This window comes from Protopterus annectens, chromosome 14.part0 (genome assembly GCF_019279795.1).
Source record: "Protopterus annectens isolate FY-2018-M chromosome 14.part0, PAN1.0, whole genome shotgun sequence".
NCBI lineage: Eukaryota > Metazoa > Chordata > Ceratodontiformes > Protopteridae > Protopterus > Protopterus annectens.
Window position 1 is genome coordinate 1133966380 of NC_056748.1, and position 22674 is coordinate 1133989053.

At 40.8% G+C, this 22674-nt stretch overlaps 1 protein-coding gene across 1 annotated transcript in view; it reads right to left on the reverse strand.

The window, feature by feature from the left end:
• The window catches only part of RPP30 (ribonuclease P/MRP subunit p30), a 347672-nt gene that overhangs the window by 262886 nt on the left and 62112 nt on the right, over positions 1-22674 (reverse strand). Inside the window, exon 6 of the mRNA XM_044056927.1 lies at positions 9522-9611. Within this exon, the coding sequence (XP_043912862.1) occupies positions 9522-9611 (90 nt within the window). The remainder of the gene's footprint in view (positions 1-9521; positions 9612-22674) is intronic.

Here is a 22674-nt window from a genome sequence, read left to right on the forward strand (position 1 = left end):
GAAAGTATTGTGTTTTTTTGGAGTAGGAATGAGAGCATATGTGTTTAGTTCCGAATTGGTCTGTTATGTAGTTCTTGAATAACTGTGGGCAGATATTATTATAATGTGTGGTGTCTGTATATGAGAGTGCATAATGTAGTGTTGTGCTACTAAGTTTAGGGATATTGCTAGATTGATAAATTGTGGTGTTGTAAAGAATTATGAGAAAACAGACTAGACTTAGTTGTGTGATAGTCATGGTTATAAAGTTTAAGTTGTTTCTAGATGGGAGGGTCTGAACAGGAATTATAGGGTTGCACTATATGTGGATGGGGAAGTAGCGTGGGTGATGTAAAAAATGCCTAGTGGGAATGAGAGTGATTGGGAGTATTTTGTGTGAAGCAAGTTGGTGTGGTATAATGTGATATGACTTGAGGAGCTGTGATTGGTGTGAGGGTGAGCTGTGGGTGTGGCTGTGATTACTATAAATGTAGAGGTAGTGGGGGCGGGAGGACAGAGGGGGCAGGGCAGGGAAGCGGAGAGAGCCAGAGCATTAGCAAGGGCGAACGGAGCGGGGCAGAGCCAACCAAGACAAGAGAAAAAAAGTAAGTATTACTTTACAAATCTGAACACTTTAAACAAATTCCTGAGGTCTAATGGCTTACCGGCAAGCAGAATGTAATTGCTGAAGAGCACTTGTGTCCTGGTGGGAGACTAGAAATTTAAAGATGGCTCCATGCTCAGCAGGATTCTAATATAGACTTTGTATTGGGGGAGGGAGATAGCACAAGGGGTGTAAACCAGGTGGAATGCAAGGAAACCAGAGAGGCAATCAGTGGAAATCAGTGAAGGCCTCAGAGGGGGTAAGTAATAATTCAAACTACCTGTAAAGTGAAGGAGAGAAGAGACAGCAAAGGAACATGTGCATTTAATTGAAGGTCGACATACACCCAATAACTACTTCAGATCATGAGCAAATAACTAAAATAAAAACACAGGGTAATGAAATAAACATGAGACTCTGGTGCTTTCCCACCTATTGGTCGAAAAGGGAGTAATTTATGAAATGAGTAGTAGAAATTATTCAGGAGTTATTAAAGAAGATAGAATCTTCTTCTGAAAATATAGCTAGGGAGTGGGATAAAATTAAAACAGAATTTAAAAATATGGAGGAAATAAAACAAAGGGAGATATGGTTAAGAAGTAACAAGAATTATTTAAAGGGGCTGACAAATATTAAAGTATGGTGAAATAGGAGAAATCTCAGAACAAGAAGAGGAGTAACTACAGAATGCTAAAGAGAAAATAAGGGGCTACCTTGATAATATGCATGAGTTTAGAAAGGCTAATGTTAAACAACCACTTTTTTATAACTCTAGACCACAAAAACTTTTTAACACGATGACTCTGACAACAGAAAGTAGAAAGGGCTGTCACCAAGTTTAGAGATTGCATATACTCTGATCTCAATCCTTGTTAAGGAAGGCAAAGAGAAATAAATAGCAGGTCCTAAACAAAAGACCAGCTCTGGTTGAGTTTTTATTAGACTCAAACAGAAGCTGTGATTAAAAAAAAGGAATAATTAGTAGAGCACATAAAATATTGCATGATAAAGAATAGTTGTGTATACTCTTCCCATAACCACAGATGTTCTTCTCTTCTCTGTTGCAGTATTCTATACATGAGGGAATTCTCTACCATGGGCAACCTAATGTCCAGCCAGTATACAACAGATTTTAAGTACTGCTAGTACACAGGACGTCGCACGAATGGGTTAGGAGTACGTCAGCCATAAAAGCGACATCTGCTCGTACAATCATCAAAACTGAATGCCCCAGGAGGAATGCCAGCCTAAGGAAACAAGAAGGTCATCAGACATCCAGAACAAAAGCAAGCACCAAGGGGAAGGAGGGAGGGGCAAAATACGGCTACATAGCAAAGAAGCACATCTATGGTTATGTTAAGATTTTACATAATTAATTCTATGTCCTTCTATTCTAATGTTGCAGGATTATTTGCATAAGGGAGAGTACCAAAGCTTAAGAAGAAGACTGGGAGGAGGAAGGACCAGAACAGCCCTTTAGAAAACCATGAAGAATGGCTCTAGCAAAACCAGTTCCAGATATGGAGACGCCATTCAATTTGTAATGCTTGGTGAAGGTATGTACATAAATCCAAGTAGCTGCTTCTAAAATGGAATTTGTAGCCAAACCCTTAAAGAAAGGATCTGAAGAAGCCACAGCCCTAGTAGAATGAGCCTCAAAATGAATAGGGAGTCTCTTCCCATGGAAAACAAACGTAACGAAAAGAAACAGCCTTTGAAATCCAAGAGGAAACAGTCTACTTGGAAACGGGCAATGCCAGAGCCCTGGGATGAAAAGAATCAAAAAGCTATTCGGATAAAATTACGGCAGTCTGGAAATCCGAAGGAAATTGGAGTGGTCTATGCACATCCAAGGTGCATAAAATCCTCTCAAGAGAAGACTGTGGAGAAGGAAAAAAGTGCGCAAATGAACAGATTGGTTAAGAGACAATTCACTCACAACCCTGGGCATAAAGGAAGGGCTAGTACGCAAACAGATCCTGTCCATATGGAAAATCGGAAAAGGTGGGGAAGCCATTAAGGCTTGACGCTCAGAAACCTTTCTGGCAAAAGTCAAAGCAGAACAGTTTTCCAAGTACAGTGTTGCAAGGAAGCTGTAGCTGCAGGCTCAAATGGAGCCACAGTCAACTTCTCCAAAACTAAGTTCAAATCTCAAGGAGGAGGTCTAGTGTGAGGGATGCCTTTGAGAAAGAGTTTAACCTCTAACCTAGAAGCCAAAGGGGGAGACAAAGGCAGAAATGGCTGACAAATTAACCTTCAGCAAGGAGTAAGCCAAACTATCATTGAACAACTGACACAAGTATGAAAGAACCAATGGAACATACACAGACAGTAGATCCAGGTTGTGTGAACGACACCAGATAGAAAGCTCTTCCATTTAGACAAGTACAATTTTCTAGTACTGGGTTTTCTGGCCTCCTGCAGTACCCTAAGCATGTCCAGAAACACATCCGTGTGAAGCATCCATTCAAGGGACTGAGTCATGGATCTGCCCAGATCGTCTGCCACAAAATTCTGACTGGAAGAGATATAAACTGCCTGAAGAGTCACCTGGTATTGAACTGCCAGTTCCCAAGCCATGAGAGCTAACTCGCACAGAAGTATGACTTCACCCCCCCCCCCCCCCCCCACACACACACACTTGTTTACATACCAGAGAACTGTGGTGCTGTCTGTAAACAATTTTAGAGGTCATAGACAAAAAAAAAAAAACATCCTAGGCTGGAGGCATCTGAGAATAACTCTTGAGTGGTAACAAGAGGCTGCAAAGGAAGGCCTGGGTTCAGGGAAATCTGCTGAATCCACCAAAGGAGACAAGAGAGAAGAGGAACCATAAACTCCAGTGGATGTGCATGCTGCATCCAAACTGATTCCAGGTACCACTGAAACTTCCTCATGCGAAGTCTGGATGGAGGCAGCATGGGAATGGTGGATGCCATGAAACCCAGGAGCCTGAGAAATTCCCTGGCTGTAAGAGAAGGAAGAGGGAGAAGACTCTGAAGTAGGAAATGAGAGACTGAACTTCTGGAGGAGGCAGAGATGCCAGCAAGGTACCAGTCTACAACCTGCACCCCAGGAAGATGTTTATGAACGCAAACACCTTTGACCAGATAGTGTGCACACCCACCAAAGGTTCAAACGTACTGGACCTGGTACTCGCCAATATGGGAGAGTACTGCACCCCACAGATGTCATGTCCTACTGGTGAGGTCGGACAACAAAGCTGTCTCCTTCAAAATAAAAATCAATTCAGTAACCCCAGCAAACCCTGTAACAGCTAGGAACTATTCCAATGCAAACTACATCTTGTTAAGGAATAGTTTATCAAAATATAATGCCCCTCCCAACCCTGAGTTCACAGCAACCTATGTAAACTTGCTCACAGAGACCCCCACATGCTTGTGTACCTAACAGAAGTAAGCCCAAAACAAACTATACAAACCACACTTGTGAAAGGCTAACCTTAACAGGGTATATAACAAAAGGAAAAAAAAAAACAAAAAAACTTATGATTAAAATCAGAAAGAACTCCCATAATTATAGGAGCTCTCTTAACTAAATTAAATAGGAAACTTGGAGGACTAATTAAGTCCAACAAAGCAAATTAAGAAGTCAAGATAGTTTCATACTCTAAAGACAACCACAAGGTCTTCTACAGCTATGTCCAAAACCTCAAAGGCAGCACACATCAGTGTGCCAAACTAGTGATCAGTAGTGCCACCTTCACTGAGCTCAGCAACATAGTGAATTTGCTGGCTGACAAATGTAGCTTAGACTTCACCCCCCACTCCCCCCCTCTGCCTCCCCCATGAATTATCTAGTAGCATAATCCCAAACTATTAACAGGGAACAGGTCCCGATGGCACTTGCTTAAGCCAAAAACACAGCCTCAATGGCCCCCTACAGTATCTCTCAATGCCTTCTAAAAAGCTTGAAACAAGACCTATTGGGACCACTTCAGTCACTTTTCAACTATGGCATCAAAATAGGCTTTGTACCATGACAGTGGAGGGCTGCAATGTTTATCCCACTTCACAGGGGTGGACCATCAACAAGCCCTGGAAACTACACATCTATTTGTCTGACTATCTAATATGCAAAGCCATGGAACAAATTATCATAGAAATGATCAACAAAGACAGGCAACCTTCAAACATTGGACCCAACCCAGTTTGGCTTTGTCAAGGGAAGGACATCCTTACTAAACCTGGTGGACCTATTTGAGAAGGTCACCAAGGCAATGGATGAATGGAAAATGGTGCAAAATGCCTACCTAGACTTGGCTAGGGCTTTTGATACAATACCCCACTTGGGTATTGTTGACAAACTCACCAAACTGGGCATAAACCTCAACATATTTCACTAGATTTTGCCAGCTGGTTCACAGACCGGACTCAGGAAGTCACTCTTGGTGATACCACCTCCACCAAGGGACCAGCCACCAGCAGACTCAGAGCTCCATGGTGGGGCTGCTCGTATTTGGCATCTACTTCTCAGAGGTAAAGGCTAATGTCAAGGAACTTTGTCAGACAAAGTTCTCAGATGACTGCAAACTGGGAGCTACCATGGACTCCACCATGGCACAAGCACTTACAGGAGGGTCTAACACTGTGTTTTAAGTCCTGTATTTCCTTGCTTTTCTCCTGCAAAGACAAACAAATCTGCAGCTGCAACCACAAACAAAGCATGGTTACCTAAAGCAACATCCATTATTTTTGCTTTGATATCTAGTATACCATTAATACCTCCTAGGCACAACACTAGATGTAGCTGGCCTGGAAGATGCTTCTGCTGCACCATAGCTGCATTTAATGGAGTGGCAAACTACCCAAGAAGAAGCTCCTAAAAGAGACATCAGCTGAGTTTTAACATCAGAGTCTGGGAGGGGGGAAACTGCTTGAGAGGCTTAAGAAAGAAAAACCAAAGCATACCTGATCATGTGGTCATATGGGTCTGGCAATTTATAGCATGCAAAGCTAAGGTATAAACCTTTTTCCCTATTCTTTCTAAAGTCATGCTCTCCTTATCAGAAGGGAGAAGCTTGGTGAATGGCACTAGTCTAGAACTTTTGTTAGAAGCAAAGGAAACCACCACAGGATCTGCTGAAGAACATCTGTGAAGAAATGTATAGTCTTCTGGCACTTTATAAAACCCATCAGGCCTTTTAGGGGCAGGGGCCCGAGAGTCTGGGGCCCTAGATGCTGACGAAAAAGCACCCAAAAAACCTGGTAAGACTGGAAGTACAGCAAAAGGGGAAGGCGAATCTCTTTGTAAGACATCACATCTTTTTCTGCACATCAGAAACCTGACAGCAATCCCAGTTAAAGAATTCCCTAATTTTAGCTAAGGTTTCCCCAAATGCAATGTCTTCCACAGGTGAACCTGCACCATTTGACTGTTCCTCAGGGGAAGCATATTCATGGGGGGGGGGGGTTGGAATTTGAGAGGAATAGGCTAAAGATTTATCCTCAGAAGAACCCTCTTTGTTACATGATTCCAGCACCCCAACTCTCTTGAGTGAGGAAGAGGTTAAAGGAGAAACAGGATCAGCTGATGGAGGCTTAAGAGTCATGAGTGCATTAAGCAAGACTCAGAAAATTTCCCCAATGTGATTGTAGAGTCTTAGGTGCAGAAGTGTGCTTGGTTTTCTGCTTCTTTTTTAACCTGACATCAGCCTGATGGAAAGTACAGGAACCCAATGTAGACCTGCATGCAATATTAGTTGGAATATCCTCCCCGACTAGTATGAGGGTCACCCATAGGACCTTCCGAAATAACGAGCCATGGTTCCCCCTGACCATCCAAAACAGATTTCTGCATGGCCGCCGAGGACGTGCCTAAGGTGGATTCCTTGATGGTGTCTGATGCAGTACCTGCCAAAGAACCCAAGCAAATGTCTGGACAGACATCTGGGTCTGATAGGTAGAGATTAGATACGTAATTCACAAAAACAATGGGAGGATATATCTATGTCTCCCAAATATGCAAAACAATCCAGATGACTTAGGATTTTTGCTTGGAAATGTTTAGATAGATATTTTGATACCCCAAGTAAACTCCAGAGAATTTTTCCTCGGGTAGACAGCAAATATTGGAAGTGTGATGGAGAAGAAAGATGTAATTGGGAACATATTTTCTGGGAGTGTGGTGAGTTGACGGACTTTAAGGATTCCCTGTGGGGTGTACTGTCGGAGATAATGGGTGGGCAGACTGGTGTGAAGATTTTTCTGAGCCATGACACAGAATTAGAATTGCCTAGATATAGTAAGGCCTTGCTGAATCTAATTATGGTGGCTGCCAAAAAAGCAATTACTAGAAAATGGAAATCAAAATCTAAACCAATTATCCTAGAAATCGTGAATATAGTAACAGAGATAAAACAAGTGGAACAAGGGTAGGAGCAAAGTACATAGGAAAAAATGGGAATTGTGGGAGCAATACATACATGGGAGGAATAAGGTTTAAAAGAAGGTAGGACTTAAATGAGCTGTGTAATGTTTGACTGAAAATGACTGGGTAGATTACAAGTGATGTATAATGTTTGCAACTGGGAGTGTGTTAGTATGGTTTGTGATGTAAAATGTTTGCAAATAAGATTGTGTCGGTGTGGTTTGTTTGGTATGTACCTCACAAGACATCTGCAACAACTGGAAAGGCCGCAGAAATACCTCACAAAGAGGATTACCGGCTTAAAGCAAAACTGTCTCAAAAAACTCCAGCTTTATTCTGTTGCATATCGCCTACTCAGAGGTGATCTCTGCCTAACTTACAAAGCTATGTCAAACCAAAGGTGTTGGACATGCTCCACTTAGAGAAATCCCAATCCCTCTGAGCTACACGCTCTAGGGACCTAAACCTTGTCACCACAATAAACAGAACATGCTGGAGGGACAGATTCCTGTCCCAGAGGACTTCCCATACTCTGGAACAAACTACATATCTATATCAAACAAAGCTTCTCATTAGCACTCTTCAAGAAAAATCTTGATGATTGGATGGGAAATAGGAAAGTCACCCTGGGGGTCACTTCTGTGGCTCTGCTCGACAGGGGCACAGGAAAATAATTTTCTTGGGTGGGGAAAGCCAGGGTACCTTTTTGGCTAGGCTTAGATAGGCCCTAGGGCCAATAGCCTAGTATCTACCTTTGAACCAGATTGCCTATGTCATAAGTGATGGTTTAATAAAGATGTTTCTTGTTAAAGGAAGAAAGATCCACTGGAAAGACCAATGGGCCAAAGAAATCACCAAATCTGCCAGCACTAAAAAAAAAAAAAAAACCCCTACCATAAAACAGAGGGGCCCATCTCGGTGCTGAGCACCAAAGTACAGAGGGGAAAAGACAGCTCTGACAGTTTCAGAGTTAACCCATCCCTTGGAGCAGGGCTGAAGCTCTGGCTCCAAATTCTTCTGGATCCAAACATGTCAGGGCTGAAAGAGGGAGGGAACCTGTTGAAGCTGAAGTCAATGAACTGGCTGCTCCAGCAATGGTGCTCCGGGACTGATCAGATCAGAGTCAACTGGTCCAGAGGGGTAGGACGATTCTGGATAAGATGCAAGTTGGGGGGTGTAAATGGTCCTGCACTCTGTACACTGCCAGAAGACAGTACCAAAAAAAAACCCAGAGCTGAATATGGGTTCTGAGGAACTTTCTCATCATTCTACTGACATCCTGTTCAGTCAGACTTTGATGACCAGGACAATGCCGATGATGACCAGGACAATGACGATGATGCCACTGACTGTGGTCTAGATAACCTTCTCCCCTGAAGGATTGGAGAGTACAGTCTGGGGCTCACTGGATTCGGGAAGCATCCACACAGAGTAGGAGACTGACAGATCTGAGAAACTACTGGCTCTGAATGTCTTGGCACCTTTGGATCTGATCCCAAATCTGGTGTCAGGTCCGGAGACTGCTTACGGGACTTCTCGTGGTCCGACTTTTCCTTAGTTATGTCTTGTCCTTGGACCTCTTAATCCTTGGTAAAGGGCGATGAAGCAGCAGCAGAACTCGAAGGGATGGCAAACCCTGCTTGGGGTTAGGAAAGAGAACCTTTACTATTAATTTCTCCCTTCTAGTCTGCAAGGCTTGGGAAATGGAGGAGCAGGCCTGACAGACTGTCAAGATGGGCAGTACCCAAACAAACACACAAGGAGTATGGGTCCTGGGATGGCAGCTGGTGCTCACACGCTGTAGATTTATTTAAAGCCTTGACCGTCAGCCATTACAGTAAAGCACATGCACACAGAAAAAATAACATTCTAAACCACAAACTACAGCTCAGTTACTGTAACTATCAAACACTTATGGAGTATCTAAGTAATAAAGGAACACAGCACACTAACTCTGAATATGAATCTAAAATATCCTAAAGCACCCAACACTAACAAATTCTTACATTAAAAACACGCTTATAGCTAAACTACGCAAGTGTAATACACTACAAAGATTATTAACTACAGACAGAGATTTTCCCTCAGTGAAGGAGTAGTAGGAAAAACAAAGGGAAAACCTGCCACAGTATCACCAAAAGTACATAGAAATATAAATCTCTATGCAGGAGCCTTCCATGATGTGGCTGAACACTTCAGGTGGTAGATGAGATCTGAAGCAGAGTTCAGGGAATTATGAGTAGGGCTGGGGTCAGAGCTCTGGCACCAAAGAACTTCAGATTTGGTGCAGAGATTAGATCTTGTCAGATCAGACACTCCGTGGTTGAATCACATGAAAATAGTCAACATTGGATCATACGTTAAACTTAAATCAAGCAAGTGGTATGTAATCTCGTCCCCTAAAAATCAGACTCAACACTACTCATACGTACATCACATGCAAGTAAATCAATTTCATAATTTTCTCCAGGAAAGCTGGAACATAGTCAGGGGATAAGAACATAAATATTAAAAAAGTTCACTCCTAATTAAAAAGATAGAAACTTACTGCATTCACTGCTGCCCGTTTGAAGTAAAATGGTTGCTTTTCTGTCACATTTATGCATATTAGATCCACGTCCAAATTTAAACAAGCTGTCTATTTACAAAAAAAGAATAAAAGTAATTAATAAATTAGCATTTCAAATTAGGTTTTTACTATTTCAAAATAAAGTTTGCTTACAATTTACTGAACTAAGTGGATTAACAGTTCTACAAAGCAGAAGGAAAATATAAAAACAGCACAGAAGGACACTTGCACATTTATTTTACATAGCTGTTCTGGACAGAAGTACAGTACAGTATCATTTTGAGGTACTACAAATCAGGTATCAAGTAAATAAAAGAGAAAGATGCACTGCACACACAATGTTCAGTTACTGAAACTGCAATTAATAAATTTAGCAAGTAAATACCTCAAACATTTCATACAGCCATGCCGCTCTTAAAGATGAGCTGGCTTAGTAATCTCAAAAAAAAAAAAAAAAAAAAAAAAAAAAGTATGATTGGAAAAGTGAGTAATTTTTGAGGGGGGGGGCAAATTTTTCCCAAACGTATTAAATGCACATGGACTATGAGGAGAAAAGCAATGCATATAAAAATATGTGTTACATGCATATGGTGATTAGTAGGAAAGGTTATACACCATACGGATTCAAAACAGGATCGTGTAATGATGCCACTAAATACATGCTTGGAAAAGCAGCTGTTCAAACACTTCAGATTATCCACATGGATGTTGTAAAGCAATTTTTCATACAAGTGAACTATAAAAAGTTAGGCTTTGATTATTATAAAAACAGGGTAAAAAATTGCCTTTGCCCAGAATGGAAGATTAGATGCTGGTTTTCTGCAAGGAATGTAAGATCTCACAATTTAGTTCAAAGTTAAGTAAACTAAACAAAAATGTATAACTTTCTTGCAGGGGGCAAACTCCCCCACCATCCCATATGCACCCATCCACCATCCTACTGAACCCCCCCACACGCACACATCTATATCCACTCATTGACACAATACTGGTTAAAAAGGAAAATTCCCTCAATCCATGTATTCCACAATCCCAGTTGTTTTAATGCCTTTTGAGCAAAATTTTAGGTCAATGAAAATGCACAATGCACTTACAATTTAAATAAAATGCACTTAAGATAAAAGGAAGGGATCCACATGTATACACGCACACACAAAGACTTGTGTGTGCACCTATAGTATTACTACTATACATATATACATTTTATTTTACATTTGTTTACTGGGAAAGTCTGATTGGGTAGGAGCCCATTTTTAGTGGAGGCCCGAGGAGAAAAGCTCCACACAAAGGTAAACAATATCTTGTGTAACTAGCTTCTTACAGCTAAAGTACAGCATACAGACACATCACAACATTGTTTGTTAAAACATCATAACATTAAATGGTATAGACCATAACTAGATTATACAATGATGAAACAGAATAAAGTGAAATGATGGCATTGTTGGTAATGAGCACACAGCAAAAAGACTAGTGACTGTAGATGAACTGATAGGAATATCTACAAACAATGTCCTAAGACAGATGGACGTGAATTAATGTTACTGTTTTGTTTTAGCAGTCACCCTTTGTAAGTTGTGAATTTTCAAGATATTTTTGTTTTATGTAGGGGTAGATGGGAGAGCAGTTAGTGATGGCTAGGAGACTGGATGGAAAAAAAAAACTTATGGAAATTAATATCATGGCTAGTTTGGTAAATTGTTTTTCTAGTGGAAGTAGGAGTAGTGGTGTAAATACTGTAGAGTTATCCTGGACTGTGACATGAACAGAGCCATGTGTCTGAGAAGTGATGTTTGAGTAATTTTTTTAAATTAAATATTTGTTATGGATCCAAGTGTCTGGAAGTGTGTTTCAGGTGTTTGCTACATGACTGGAGTAAAGAGAGTCTCCTGCAGTATTTGTAGAGATGGATACTTTTAGTAAAGATTTGTAGGAGGATCAAAGTGTTTGGTTATTGGATTAAGGAACTAGTAGGTTTCTGAATGGCTGCTGCTTTTTTCAGGCTGAAAGTATTTTATGCGCCATTATTAATTAATTATATGATAGTATGTGGGGTAGTTCTAACTAAAGGAGTTCCTTTAGAGGAAGACAATGGTGTGACCTGTGTGTTGTGTTTGCAGCAAACTTTGCTATATTGTTATAACACGTTTCAAGTTTTTCAAGGTCTGTTTTCCCAAGGCTGATAAGTAGGGGAGGCGTAAAGGAGTGTGGATAGGAGGTGGGCTCTTGCGATAGCTATCCTAGTAATATTAGCTAGAAACTGTTCATTTCTATACAGAGATCCCAACTGCTTATGAACTGTCTTAATTGTTTGTGAGATATGTAGGCCAAATCTCATACCGTTGTCAATTACTACTCTTAGTAGTTTTGTTTGGGGTTCAGATATAATGGTTGTGGTATCAGTGGCAATAATGAGGAATGTTGGAGAAAGGTCTCAGGCTCTGATGGGTTGGAAGATGAGTTTAGTTTTGCTGGAGTGTAGTATACGCTGTGAGTTACAGAGCCATCCTTCAACTGCAGTGAAGGACTTTTGTGTAATGTCGTGCAGTTGAATGGTAACGGCAGCACAGATAAGTGCAGAGTCATCTGCATATTGGATTAAAGAAGCTAAGGGGGAGGTGTCTGAACTACGATCATTAGTGAATATAGTGAAAAGAAGGGGACCAAGTATGCAACCTTGTGGGATCCCGAATGAAATTGGAAGTAAAGGGGAGAGGTCTTGCAACCATTTCACAGCTTGCCGACGGCCAGTTAAGTAGCTTTGGAACCAGGTGATGGCAGATGGGCCGGGATGTAGGTTATTTAGAGCAGACAGTAGCTTGGGATGAGATACTGTATCAAAAAGCCTTCAACAGCTCAAGAAAGGCTGATGAAACCATCTTACCCTCATTACAGTATTGGTTAATGGTAAAACTCCGGAGGGCAGTAGTGGTACTGTGGTTAGGCCTAAATCCATGTTGTGAATTAGTTAGCAGTCTACTGGTTGAGAGATATTGGAGAAATTGTGAATGAATATACCTTTCTAGTATTTTGGATAGAGGAGATAGGATAGCAATAGGTCTATAATTAGACAGTTCTGTTGAGGTTCCATCTTTGTGTATGGGGATAATGTGCGATATATACATTAACACAAAATAAAGAGACTATATGAACACTTTCTCAGCTCAAAAGAATACTTTCCTCAGTTACAACCATTTGCACCCCCCGCATTACTGACAGTCCTCTGTAGTGAATTTTTAAAATTTGCTGACTCGTTACTTTCCCCAAAAACATGTTCCCAATTACCCCTTCCTTCCCCATCATACCTCCAGCATTTGCCATCTACCAGAGGAAAAAAAAATCCCTTGACGTCTGCTTGGGATATAAAAATTCCTATGGACACCTTTTGTCCATTAAACAGCATTCTCCCTCCAACCGCCGAGATTTTAGTGTGTGCTCCAGTAAGCCGCTCTAAGGGACACCTGACACTATCCTAACAAAGACAGCTGCTGCACCTACAGTTTTCAGTGCTACACAAGGCACAGTTGCTGCAAGTCACATCATGCATCTTTGAGAGCATACAGCTCTTAAGTGGCTAAAGTATGTTTCACTTCTTGGGCACTCTATCAAACATGGTTCACTGAATACATACTTCAACTATTGTACTTGAGTGTTCTACATAAGCTATGTACTTTGGTCTAATTTACCTTGCACTAAGAGGCATACCCACTAGACTCTGCTGTGTGCTCCACCCTCCCTTCCTATTTCTTACCATACTTACAACTCTGTGTCTTCCACCTACCAAAATCTCTCTCCCCTCTCTGCACTAGTATTATCCACTGACTACATATTTTACAGCATTAGAAACTTGTGCTGCTACCCTTCCTTTATCTGAGGAGTAGCACAGAGCTTTTATTTCCTATTTTTTAATGCATCCTTTTCAAATCGTCCACACTTTAATTCCTTACTTTCTCTAATGTGTCCCATACTTTCAAACAGAGAAAGGTTTTGGTAACCTACTCAACCATTTGTAGAAAATTACATCTGCTTGCTGATAGAACATTTACACACTAAGCTGGTTGCAGCCCGCCCCGTTACCCTACCCCCATTCCCACCCACCGCATATTAACACAGTTATATTCCAAAGGCCCCTCCCCACCACAACTTCAACCAATCACAATACACCAGAGTCAATACATCACATCACTTCCATAACAGCCTCTCAGCCAACCACATAACTTCACAATCACCTGATCGCCAAATTACCACCATCCTAGTCCTCCATTGAGCCACATCCCACCATTGTATAGATATTCACCTACCACTCCCATACTATCCATTCATGCAATTTACCTCTGTAAAACCATTACTCCTATATAATAAAACCACAATAGCTGAAACCATCAACCTAAATTAAATCTCAGACATTACTAACGCTATTAACTAAATGATACTTGCATAGCTAGTTCTACATAACAACTCAAACGCCTCAAACAACTACTCTACTTACCATATATCCTATCATGCTTCACCTAAAAATTTACACACAGGTAATACTTCTGCCTACCCTTATAACACTAGCATGACTGCTTATCATAAACATTATACCCATTGTACTACCTCACTATGCAACCACTGACCCCACATCAACACCGTTCACCAGCTCCATACCCATCTATGCTGCATATAAACATCATTCCTCATTACCTCAAACATGTCCCACCCCTTCATCATTTCAATAAACTATCCACCAAATATGAAAAAGTTCTTAAACTTTATAAGAATGAAAGTAAACACTGCAGCCAGACTATCTCTCAGTGGAGACATGCATCCCATGCATCCTAATCCCGGCCCCTCTATTAACAATATCCAACAAGTTAATCTCTCAACAGATTCCAACTTCCTAGTAAAACTAATGATCTGCCGATACTAAATATGAACGTCAGAAGTACTGCCAAAAAAGTCTATGACCTACATGCTAATCTTTCCCTATATTCTTCAGACTTAGTACAACTGACAGAAACATGGCTTAAACCTCACACTCCCAATAACGAAATTTTAGCACCAGGCTATAACATACTACGTAATGATCAAACATTTAAAAAAGAGGTGGTGTAGCCTTACTATGTAAATGTCTACTAAATGTAGAAAATTGGGATACACGCTCACCTACCTTAAGTAATGCAGAAATCCTACTTGCAAAACTAAAAATTAACCACAGAAAACTAAAAATTAACCATAGAAAATCTATCAGTATAATTGGTTGCTATAAACCACCAGGCAACATACCCACACTGGAGACCCTACATGAACAGACCTCAGAGTTCCTTAAATATGAAACCTTTATCCTAGGAGATTTTAACATTGACTGGTTAACCTGTAACTCCAACTCTCCTACCAACTTCACCAACCTCTATGGATTCACTCAGCTCATCCAGGCTCCCACTGGAATTGGCAAATCAACCAAAAGACATTCAATCCTTGACTTGTTCTTGACAAACATCTATTTGCCAATCAGGATGTCTCTCTGACAGTCCGAGTGACCGTTTACCTACCTATGTAATAAGACATAGCACATATCGGGGAAAACCCACCAATTACCAAACAATCAGAAACAAAAAGAACTTCATTCCATCTAACTTTATTAATACACTTCAAAGCCTGTTAACTGGACTCCTCTCAAAAACTTCAACCTTGATGAAGCAGTCCAATACTTTCTCTACCTTCCTCAATAGTTTCTCTACCTTCCTCAATATCTTAAACTCCCATGCTCCTCCCAGAACTCCAAGAATCAAATTCAATTATGCACCCTGGATGAGCAAAGCCACAAGATCTCTCCTAAAATCTAGAGATACAGTCTGGACCCACTGGCACAAAACTGGATCCCTTACTGACATACAGGCATTTCTTGAATTCCGAAACAAGGCAAAGAAATCTGTCAACATACAAAACTACCTACTACCACACAATGCAAACCAGATATCACAACAACTGTAAGAAATACTGGTCAACCATTAACATTCTATTCCCTGATAAATCAAGTACCCCCCCCCCCCAAACCATAACAGATGCCTCATTCATTGTTGCCACCCATTTTAACAAATTCTTCACAGAATCCATTTTGGCACTTGCCAACTCTCAAAGCTCCCCTTCTTCCAACCAATCATCTAACAACAACAACAATGGCTTTTCCATCCAACATGTTTCTACTCATTTAATTAAAAAACTCCTTAAGAAACTAAAACCCACCACCCTAACCACTGATAAACTGCCAGAAGAATTTCTATAAATAGCTGCCAACACCATTGCACACCCTGTATCCATTCTTATCAACCATTCAGTACCTGAAAACCTAGTACCTAAGAGCTGGAAAATCTCACACATTATTCCCCTCCACAAAGGGGGTAACTCGAAGGAGTTAACCAGTTATCTGCCTATTGCAATACCCTCACATCTATCCAAAATACAGTGGATATAAAAGGTTTTTGTGGTATAAAAAATGAAACCACAATAAATCATTTCAAAACTTTTCACACCTTTAATGTGACCTATAATCTGTACAATTCAATTGAAAAACAAACAAATCTGTTAGGGGAAAAAATATAAAAAATAAAAAAAAACGTACAATATGCTGGTTGCATAAATGTGCGCACCCTTAATCTAATACTTTGTTGTGTGTGCATACCCTTAAACTAATACTTTGTTGAAGCACCTTTTGATTTAATTATAGCATTCAGTCTTCTTGGGTACACACCTGCCATCAATTAGAGAGACTACGATTAACCCCAAATAAAGTTCAGCTTTGCTAGTAGGATTTTCCTGACATTTACTCATGAAGGAACTTTTGGCTACAGCAAAAGCCATGGTTCGCAGAGCGCTTACAAAGCATCAAAGGGATCTCATTGTTGAAAGGTATCAGTCAGGAGAAGGGTACAAAAAAATTTCCACAGCATTGGATATACCATGGAACGCAGTGAAGACAGTCATCAAAAAGTGGAGAAAATATGGGACAACAGTGACGTTGCAAAGAACTGGACGTCCCTCCAAAATTGATGAAAAGACAAGAAAAAAACTGGTCAGGGAGGCTGCCAAGAGACCTACAGCAAACCTGAAGGAGCTGCAGGAATGTCTAGCAAGTACTGGTTGTGTATCACATGTGACAACAATCTCCCGTATTCTCCATATGTCTGGACTATGGGGCAGGGTTGCAAGATGGTAGCCTTTTTTTTAATACAGAAAAACATCCAGGCCTCGCTAAAATTTGCAAAATAAAACATCAAGTCTCCCAAAAGCATGTGGGAAAATGTGTTATGGTCTGATGAGACCAAGGCTGAACTTTCTGGCCACAATTCTAAAAGGTACGTTTGGTGCAAAAACACTTCGCATTACCAAAAGAACACCATCCCTAATGGTGAAGCATGGTAGTGGCAGTATCATGCTTTTGGGGCTGCTTTTCTTTAGCTGGAACTGGGGCTTTAGTCAAGGTGGTGGGAATTGTGAACAGTGCCAAATACCAGTCACTTTTGGCCCAAAACCTTCAGGCATCTGCTAGAAAGCTGAAGATGAAGAGGAATTTCACTTTTCAACATGGCAATGACCCCAAGCATACATCCAAATCAACAAAAGAATGGCTTCACCAGAAGAAAATTAAAGTTTAGGAATGACCCCAGCCAGATTCCAGACCTAAATCCAATAGAAAATCTGTGGGGTGACCTGAAGAGGGCTGTGCACAAGAGATGCCCTCGCAATCGGTCAGATTTGGAGTGCTTTTGCAGTGAAGAGTGGGCAAATACTGCAAAGTCATGATGGGCCATGCTGATGGACTCCTACCCAAGAAGACTGAATGCTGTAATTAAATCAAAAGGATATAATATTCACCGCTTAGACTGCACTACAAGGAAAGGAGGTGGGATAGCAGTCCTATACAAAAATACTCTTAATAGAGAAACAATTCAACCACCCCAATTCAATAATGCAGAACTCCTCATAACCAAACTACAGGTCGTTGTTGTTGTTAGGGGTCGCCACAGTGGAACTCCGGTCCGCTAATGACTGGCAGTAGATTTTTACGTGCCGAGTTGCCAGCTCTGATGCACAGCCTTCAATGAAGGTACGCCCAGTCACGCATGTCTCCACACAGATGACGCTTTAGCTGAGAATCGAACAGGACGTCTTACTGTGAGGCGACAATGCTACCACAGCACCACCACTGCAGTAACCAAACTACAGATTAACTATAACAAATGCTTGAACATCGTCTGTGCATATATTCTGCCAGGCAACAACTTAAATACTCTGGAGGATATCCTTCACTGGTTATCCACTACCTATCCCCAAGAAACTATAGTTCTTGGTGACTTCAATACCGACTGGCACCCCTGCTCTTCCGAACCCCCCCCTCACTCCTATAAACTTATCTGGGTTTAAACAGATCATAACCTCTCCCACCAGGATAAACAAACCAACCAACTGGATCCTAGTTAATAACCAACCCCAACTGTACACAGCTGGCAGTCTCCCTGATGACCTTAGTGACCATCTACTAACCTATATTATAAAACATAAGGCAGGAAACCCCCAACAATTAGAAACAGAAAAAACTTTGCCACTATTTTCCTAAACGAACTAAAAGCAGTTGACTGGTCAGAACTAAAAAATCTACCACTAGAAGAGGCTATAGCTCACTTTAAAACTAAATTCCTAAGCATCCTTGATGCTCATGCTCCAGCACGTAAAATAAAATGTATATCAAACACAGCACCATGGCTCACAAAAGATACCAAATCTAAAATCAAAACCAGAAACAGGGCCTGGGCCAGCTGGAGATCAACTAAAGCCTCACTTGACCATTTAAAACATCGTCAACTCAGGAATGATACAAAAAAAAAATCTATTTTACTAGATAAAAAAAGCTTTTACCAAAACCACCTACAAAAACACCAAAACCACCCTCAAAAGTTCTGGGCAGGCCCTAAATCAACTTCTACATCCAGGTCATTCTACCACCCCAACCCCAGCTAAAACACACCAATAGCTTGCGCTTATAACTTTTTCACTGAAACAATACAATTCCTAGCAAATCAACTAACCCCCACAAACCTAAACCACACCCCTAAACTATTCACTAATCACCCCCAAATTAGCTTCCAACCAATATCCAGTAGTTTTATCAAAACACTTATAAAAAAACTAAAATCTACCACTCTCACTGCTGACCTCCTCCCTGCAGAATACCTACAAATAGCAGCAGATGCCACTGCATATCCCATATCTATTCTAATAAACAGAACCTTATCCGAAAGCAGTATTCCCTCCCTCTGGAAAATATCCCACATCATCCCACTCCACAAAGGTGGAAGTTCTATGGACATATCCAACTACATACCCATCGCCATTCTTTCCTCACTAGCCAAAATAATGGAGAAATGTGTACACAAGCAACTAATGCAGTACCTTACACAGAATAACTTACTATCAAACTCCCAGCATGGCTTCAGGCCAAACCACAGCACCACCTCAGCCCTCCTCTCCTTTACAAACGCCATAAACCAAAACAGGAATAACAATAGGCTATCCTCCGCTCTTTTACTTGACCTATCAAAAGCCTTCGACATGGTCAACCATGAACTTATTCTCTCTCTCAAGTCTATTTCCCTCAATAAGCATGCAATCCAGTGGTTCCAGTCTTACCCGTCTGTCTGGTAGATAACAGGCTGTATTATGGCAAGGCAAACTCTCCAGCCAGCTACCTCTCACACTTGGTGTCCCTCAAGGCTCCATACTTAGGTCCACTACTCTTCTCTATTTTTATCAACAACCTTCACGCTGCTATCCCTAAAGCCACCTGTATTCAATATGCAGACTATTCCACTCTGATCTGCTCAGCCACCTCCCCATCCAAACTGCAAATCCTAACCCAAAATACATTCAACACTATTGAGAAATGGCTCGCCAACCAATGCCTATTGCTGAACCCCAATAAAACTAAACTTTTACTCTTCACCCCCACTAGTAGATCAGCCACACTTTCATTCTCTGTCACGTCTAACAATGGTACCACTATCTCTCCAGATCAACACACTAAGCTCCTAGGGGTTATCATAGACAACAATCAAATTTGACCTACAGGTCAACAAAACCATACAGACCATCAATAAGAAGCTTGGATCACTGTATAGAAACAAAACATTTTTAACCCCACTGGCTAGGACTGCAATCGCCCGGTCACACCTACTCTCTACTCTTTCATATGCCTCGCCAGTACTCTCAAACCTCAACAAATCCGAACTAGGTAAGCTCTCCCATAGCTACAACCATATTGCCAGATTCGCTACTGGCTCCACTTATAGAATCCACCACTGCCAGAACCTGAAACAACTAGAGTGGCTAGAACTGCCCAGCTTAATTCAATTTAATCAACTCTTAATGGCACACAAAATTTTGTACCACCCTGAAGATACCCCCCTCGCTTGTAAATATCATTAAGCCATATAGCAACTTAAGATCCCTACGATCAGCCAAATACTGGTCCAAACCCACAAAGCTAATAATGCTGCTGGTGAATCCCAGTTTGCCAACTTTGATGGCAAAATCTGGAATTCGTTAACAAGTTATATAACCCTACAATGATCTATAAGTCTCTTCAAAAATAAAAACCTCAAATGGTACCTCAAAGGGAACTGGCTTTGCCCATGTACCAACCCTGATTAAGTTATAGACTGAAAACAAAATCTCTATATATCGCCACATGTAACCACTTCGCCAAGCTATGCAACCAATCTGATGTCTCTAGCATTTTAAATGTGTCTGACCAAGTGAACTGTGAGTCCCAGTTAGGGAACACCACTAACCATTGTACATAATCACTTGTTTTATACTTTCTAATGTTATCTATGTAAGTTTGTCAATTTGGAGCTTTTCTCCCCGGGCCTCCACTGAAAATGGACATCTATCCAGTTGGATTACCCCGGTAAACAAATATTAAATAAAAATAAATAAAATAAAGGTGTTTCAACAAAGTATTAGTTTAAAGGATGTGTACACTTATGCAATCAGCTTATTGTACGTTTTTTATTTTTTTTTCCCCTAACAGATGTTTGTTTTTCAATTGAATTGTACAGGTTATAGATCACATTAAAGGTGGGAAAAGTTTTGAAATTATTTATTATGGTCTAATTTTTTTATATCACAAAAACCTGGCATTTTACTGCGGTGGTGGTGCTGCGGTAGCGTTGTCGCCTCACAGTAAGGTGTTGTCCTGTTCGATTCTCAGCTGAAGCGTCTTCTGTGTGGAGACATGCGTGAATGGGCGTACCTTCGTTGAAGGTTGTTTGTCAGAGCTGGCAACTCGGCACGTAAAAATCTACTGCCAATCATTAGCGGACCGGAGTTCAGCTGTGGCAACCCCTAACCGGGAAAAGCCGAAAGACACAACAACAAAAACCTGGCATTTTAGAAAGGGTGTGTACACTTTTTATAACCACTGTACTTGAGGAGGTGTATACACACTCAAGTTATGGACTACCTCATGACCCACAACCTTGCAACAAACACCCTACATGGCTTCAGGCCCTACCACAGCACCACAGCCGCCCTTATGTCATACACGCACACAGTGAACATCCATAGAAATAATGACAACTTTGTCTCTCCTATCTTCCTTGACCTCTCCAAGGCTTTTAATATGGTTAACCACAATAAACGCAAATTCCTCTCAGAACTAAACCTTAGCAAATGCACCATAGCTTGGTTTAAAAGTTTAATAGATAGCAAGCAGTACAGTGGAGGCAAGAACTCTCTCCATTATTACCAGTCACTCTGGGTTTTCCCCAAGGATCCATCCTTGGTCCTTTCCTTTTCTTTATTTTCACTAACAACCTCCACTCCTCTACTCTACATGCCTCAGTCATCCAATACGCTGTTCGATCAACATTAATCTGTGCCTCTCCTCCTCTCCACGATCTACAAATAAAAATACAGGCCTCTTTCCTTTCCTTTGAAAAATGGTTTACCATCTCTCAACTAACACTAAACCCCAACAAAACCAAACTCCTCATATTCCAGCCACCCACTCACTCCGTCCCCATACCCACATTCCCTATCACTTCTAACAACAAAACTGCTCTCTCTGTCTCTCTCGTGTCACCCACACCAAACTTCTAGGAGTTGAAATAGACTGCAATACGAAATTTGATATTCACATTTCACTCATCAAGTACACAAAAAACTAGGTGCACTATAGAAACAAACAATCACAGACAGTACCAGATCTAAAGTAACAAACATCTCATATATACAATTTTATATGGCTCCCCCATACTTACCAATATTAGAAAATTTGATATATACCAAACTTGAAGCTAGCTATAACAATACTGCAGAGTTTTCTACCAATAGCTCACATCGGACACACCACTGTTCTGTCCTTAAACTAAACTGGCTTGAACTTCCTCAGCTTCTCCTTTACCACCAAGTTATTAATTCTAACTTATACAATTCTCTATACCTCCTGCACTGCAAAACCTACTACAAGCATACTCCAGTACTAGGGTCCTACGCTCCATAACAAACCTCTCCTACACATCACTAAAGCCAACGTCTCTGCAGGTGTCTTCCTTTACTCATACTTTACAGCAAAAAAAAAAAAAAATGAAACACTCTGCCCACTCACATACCAGCTACTACATCCCTAACTCAGTTTGAAAAATCCCTAAAAACTCACCTTCTAGACAACTGGATATGTAACTGTGACACCCCTGGCTAGAATTAATCTACATTCTACTTGCTCACACAGGGTAAAACTCCTTTATTACAGACAGTAGATCTTACTTTATCCTGAAACCTTTCACTCTTCCTTCACAGCTCTTCATCTCAAAGTCTCTTGTAGTAAACATCTTTTCCTACTGATGTTGTTTGTACAGTTTATGGGGATTCAGCTTTTGTACCTGTATAGTGTGCTCAATTCATCCTAAAATAGTTACTGTACAAGTTAAAGCATTTTTATCCCAGTGTTACTAGATGTATAGTGTTATAGTCTTATGATTCTGTACTTGTGAAATTTAAGTCTGTATGAGAAATTATACTGTGTTACATGTGGAGTATTTCTCCCCGGGCCTCCACTGAAAAAGGACTTTTGTTTACTGGGAAAGTCCGA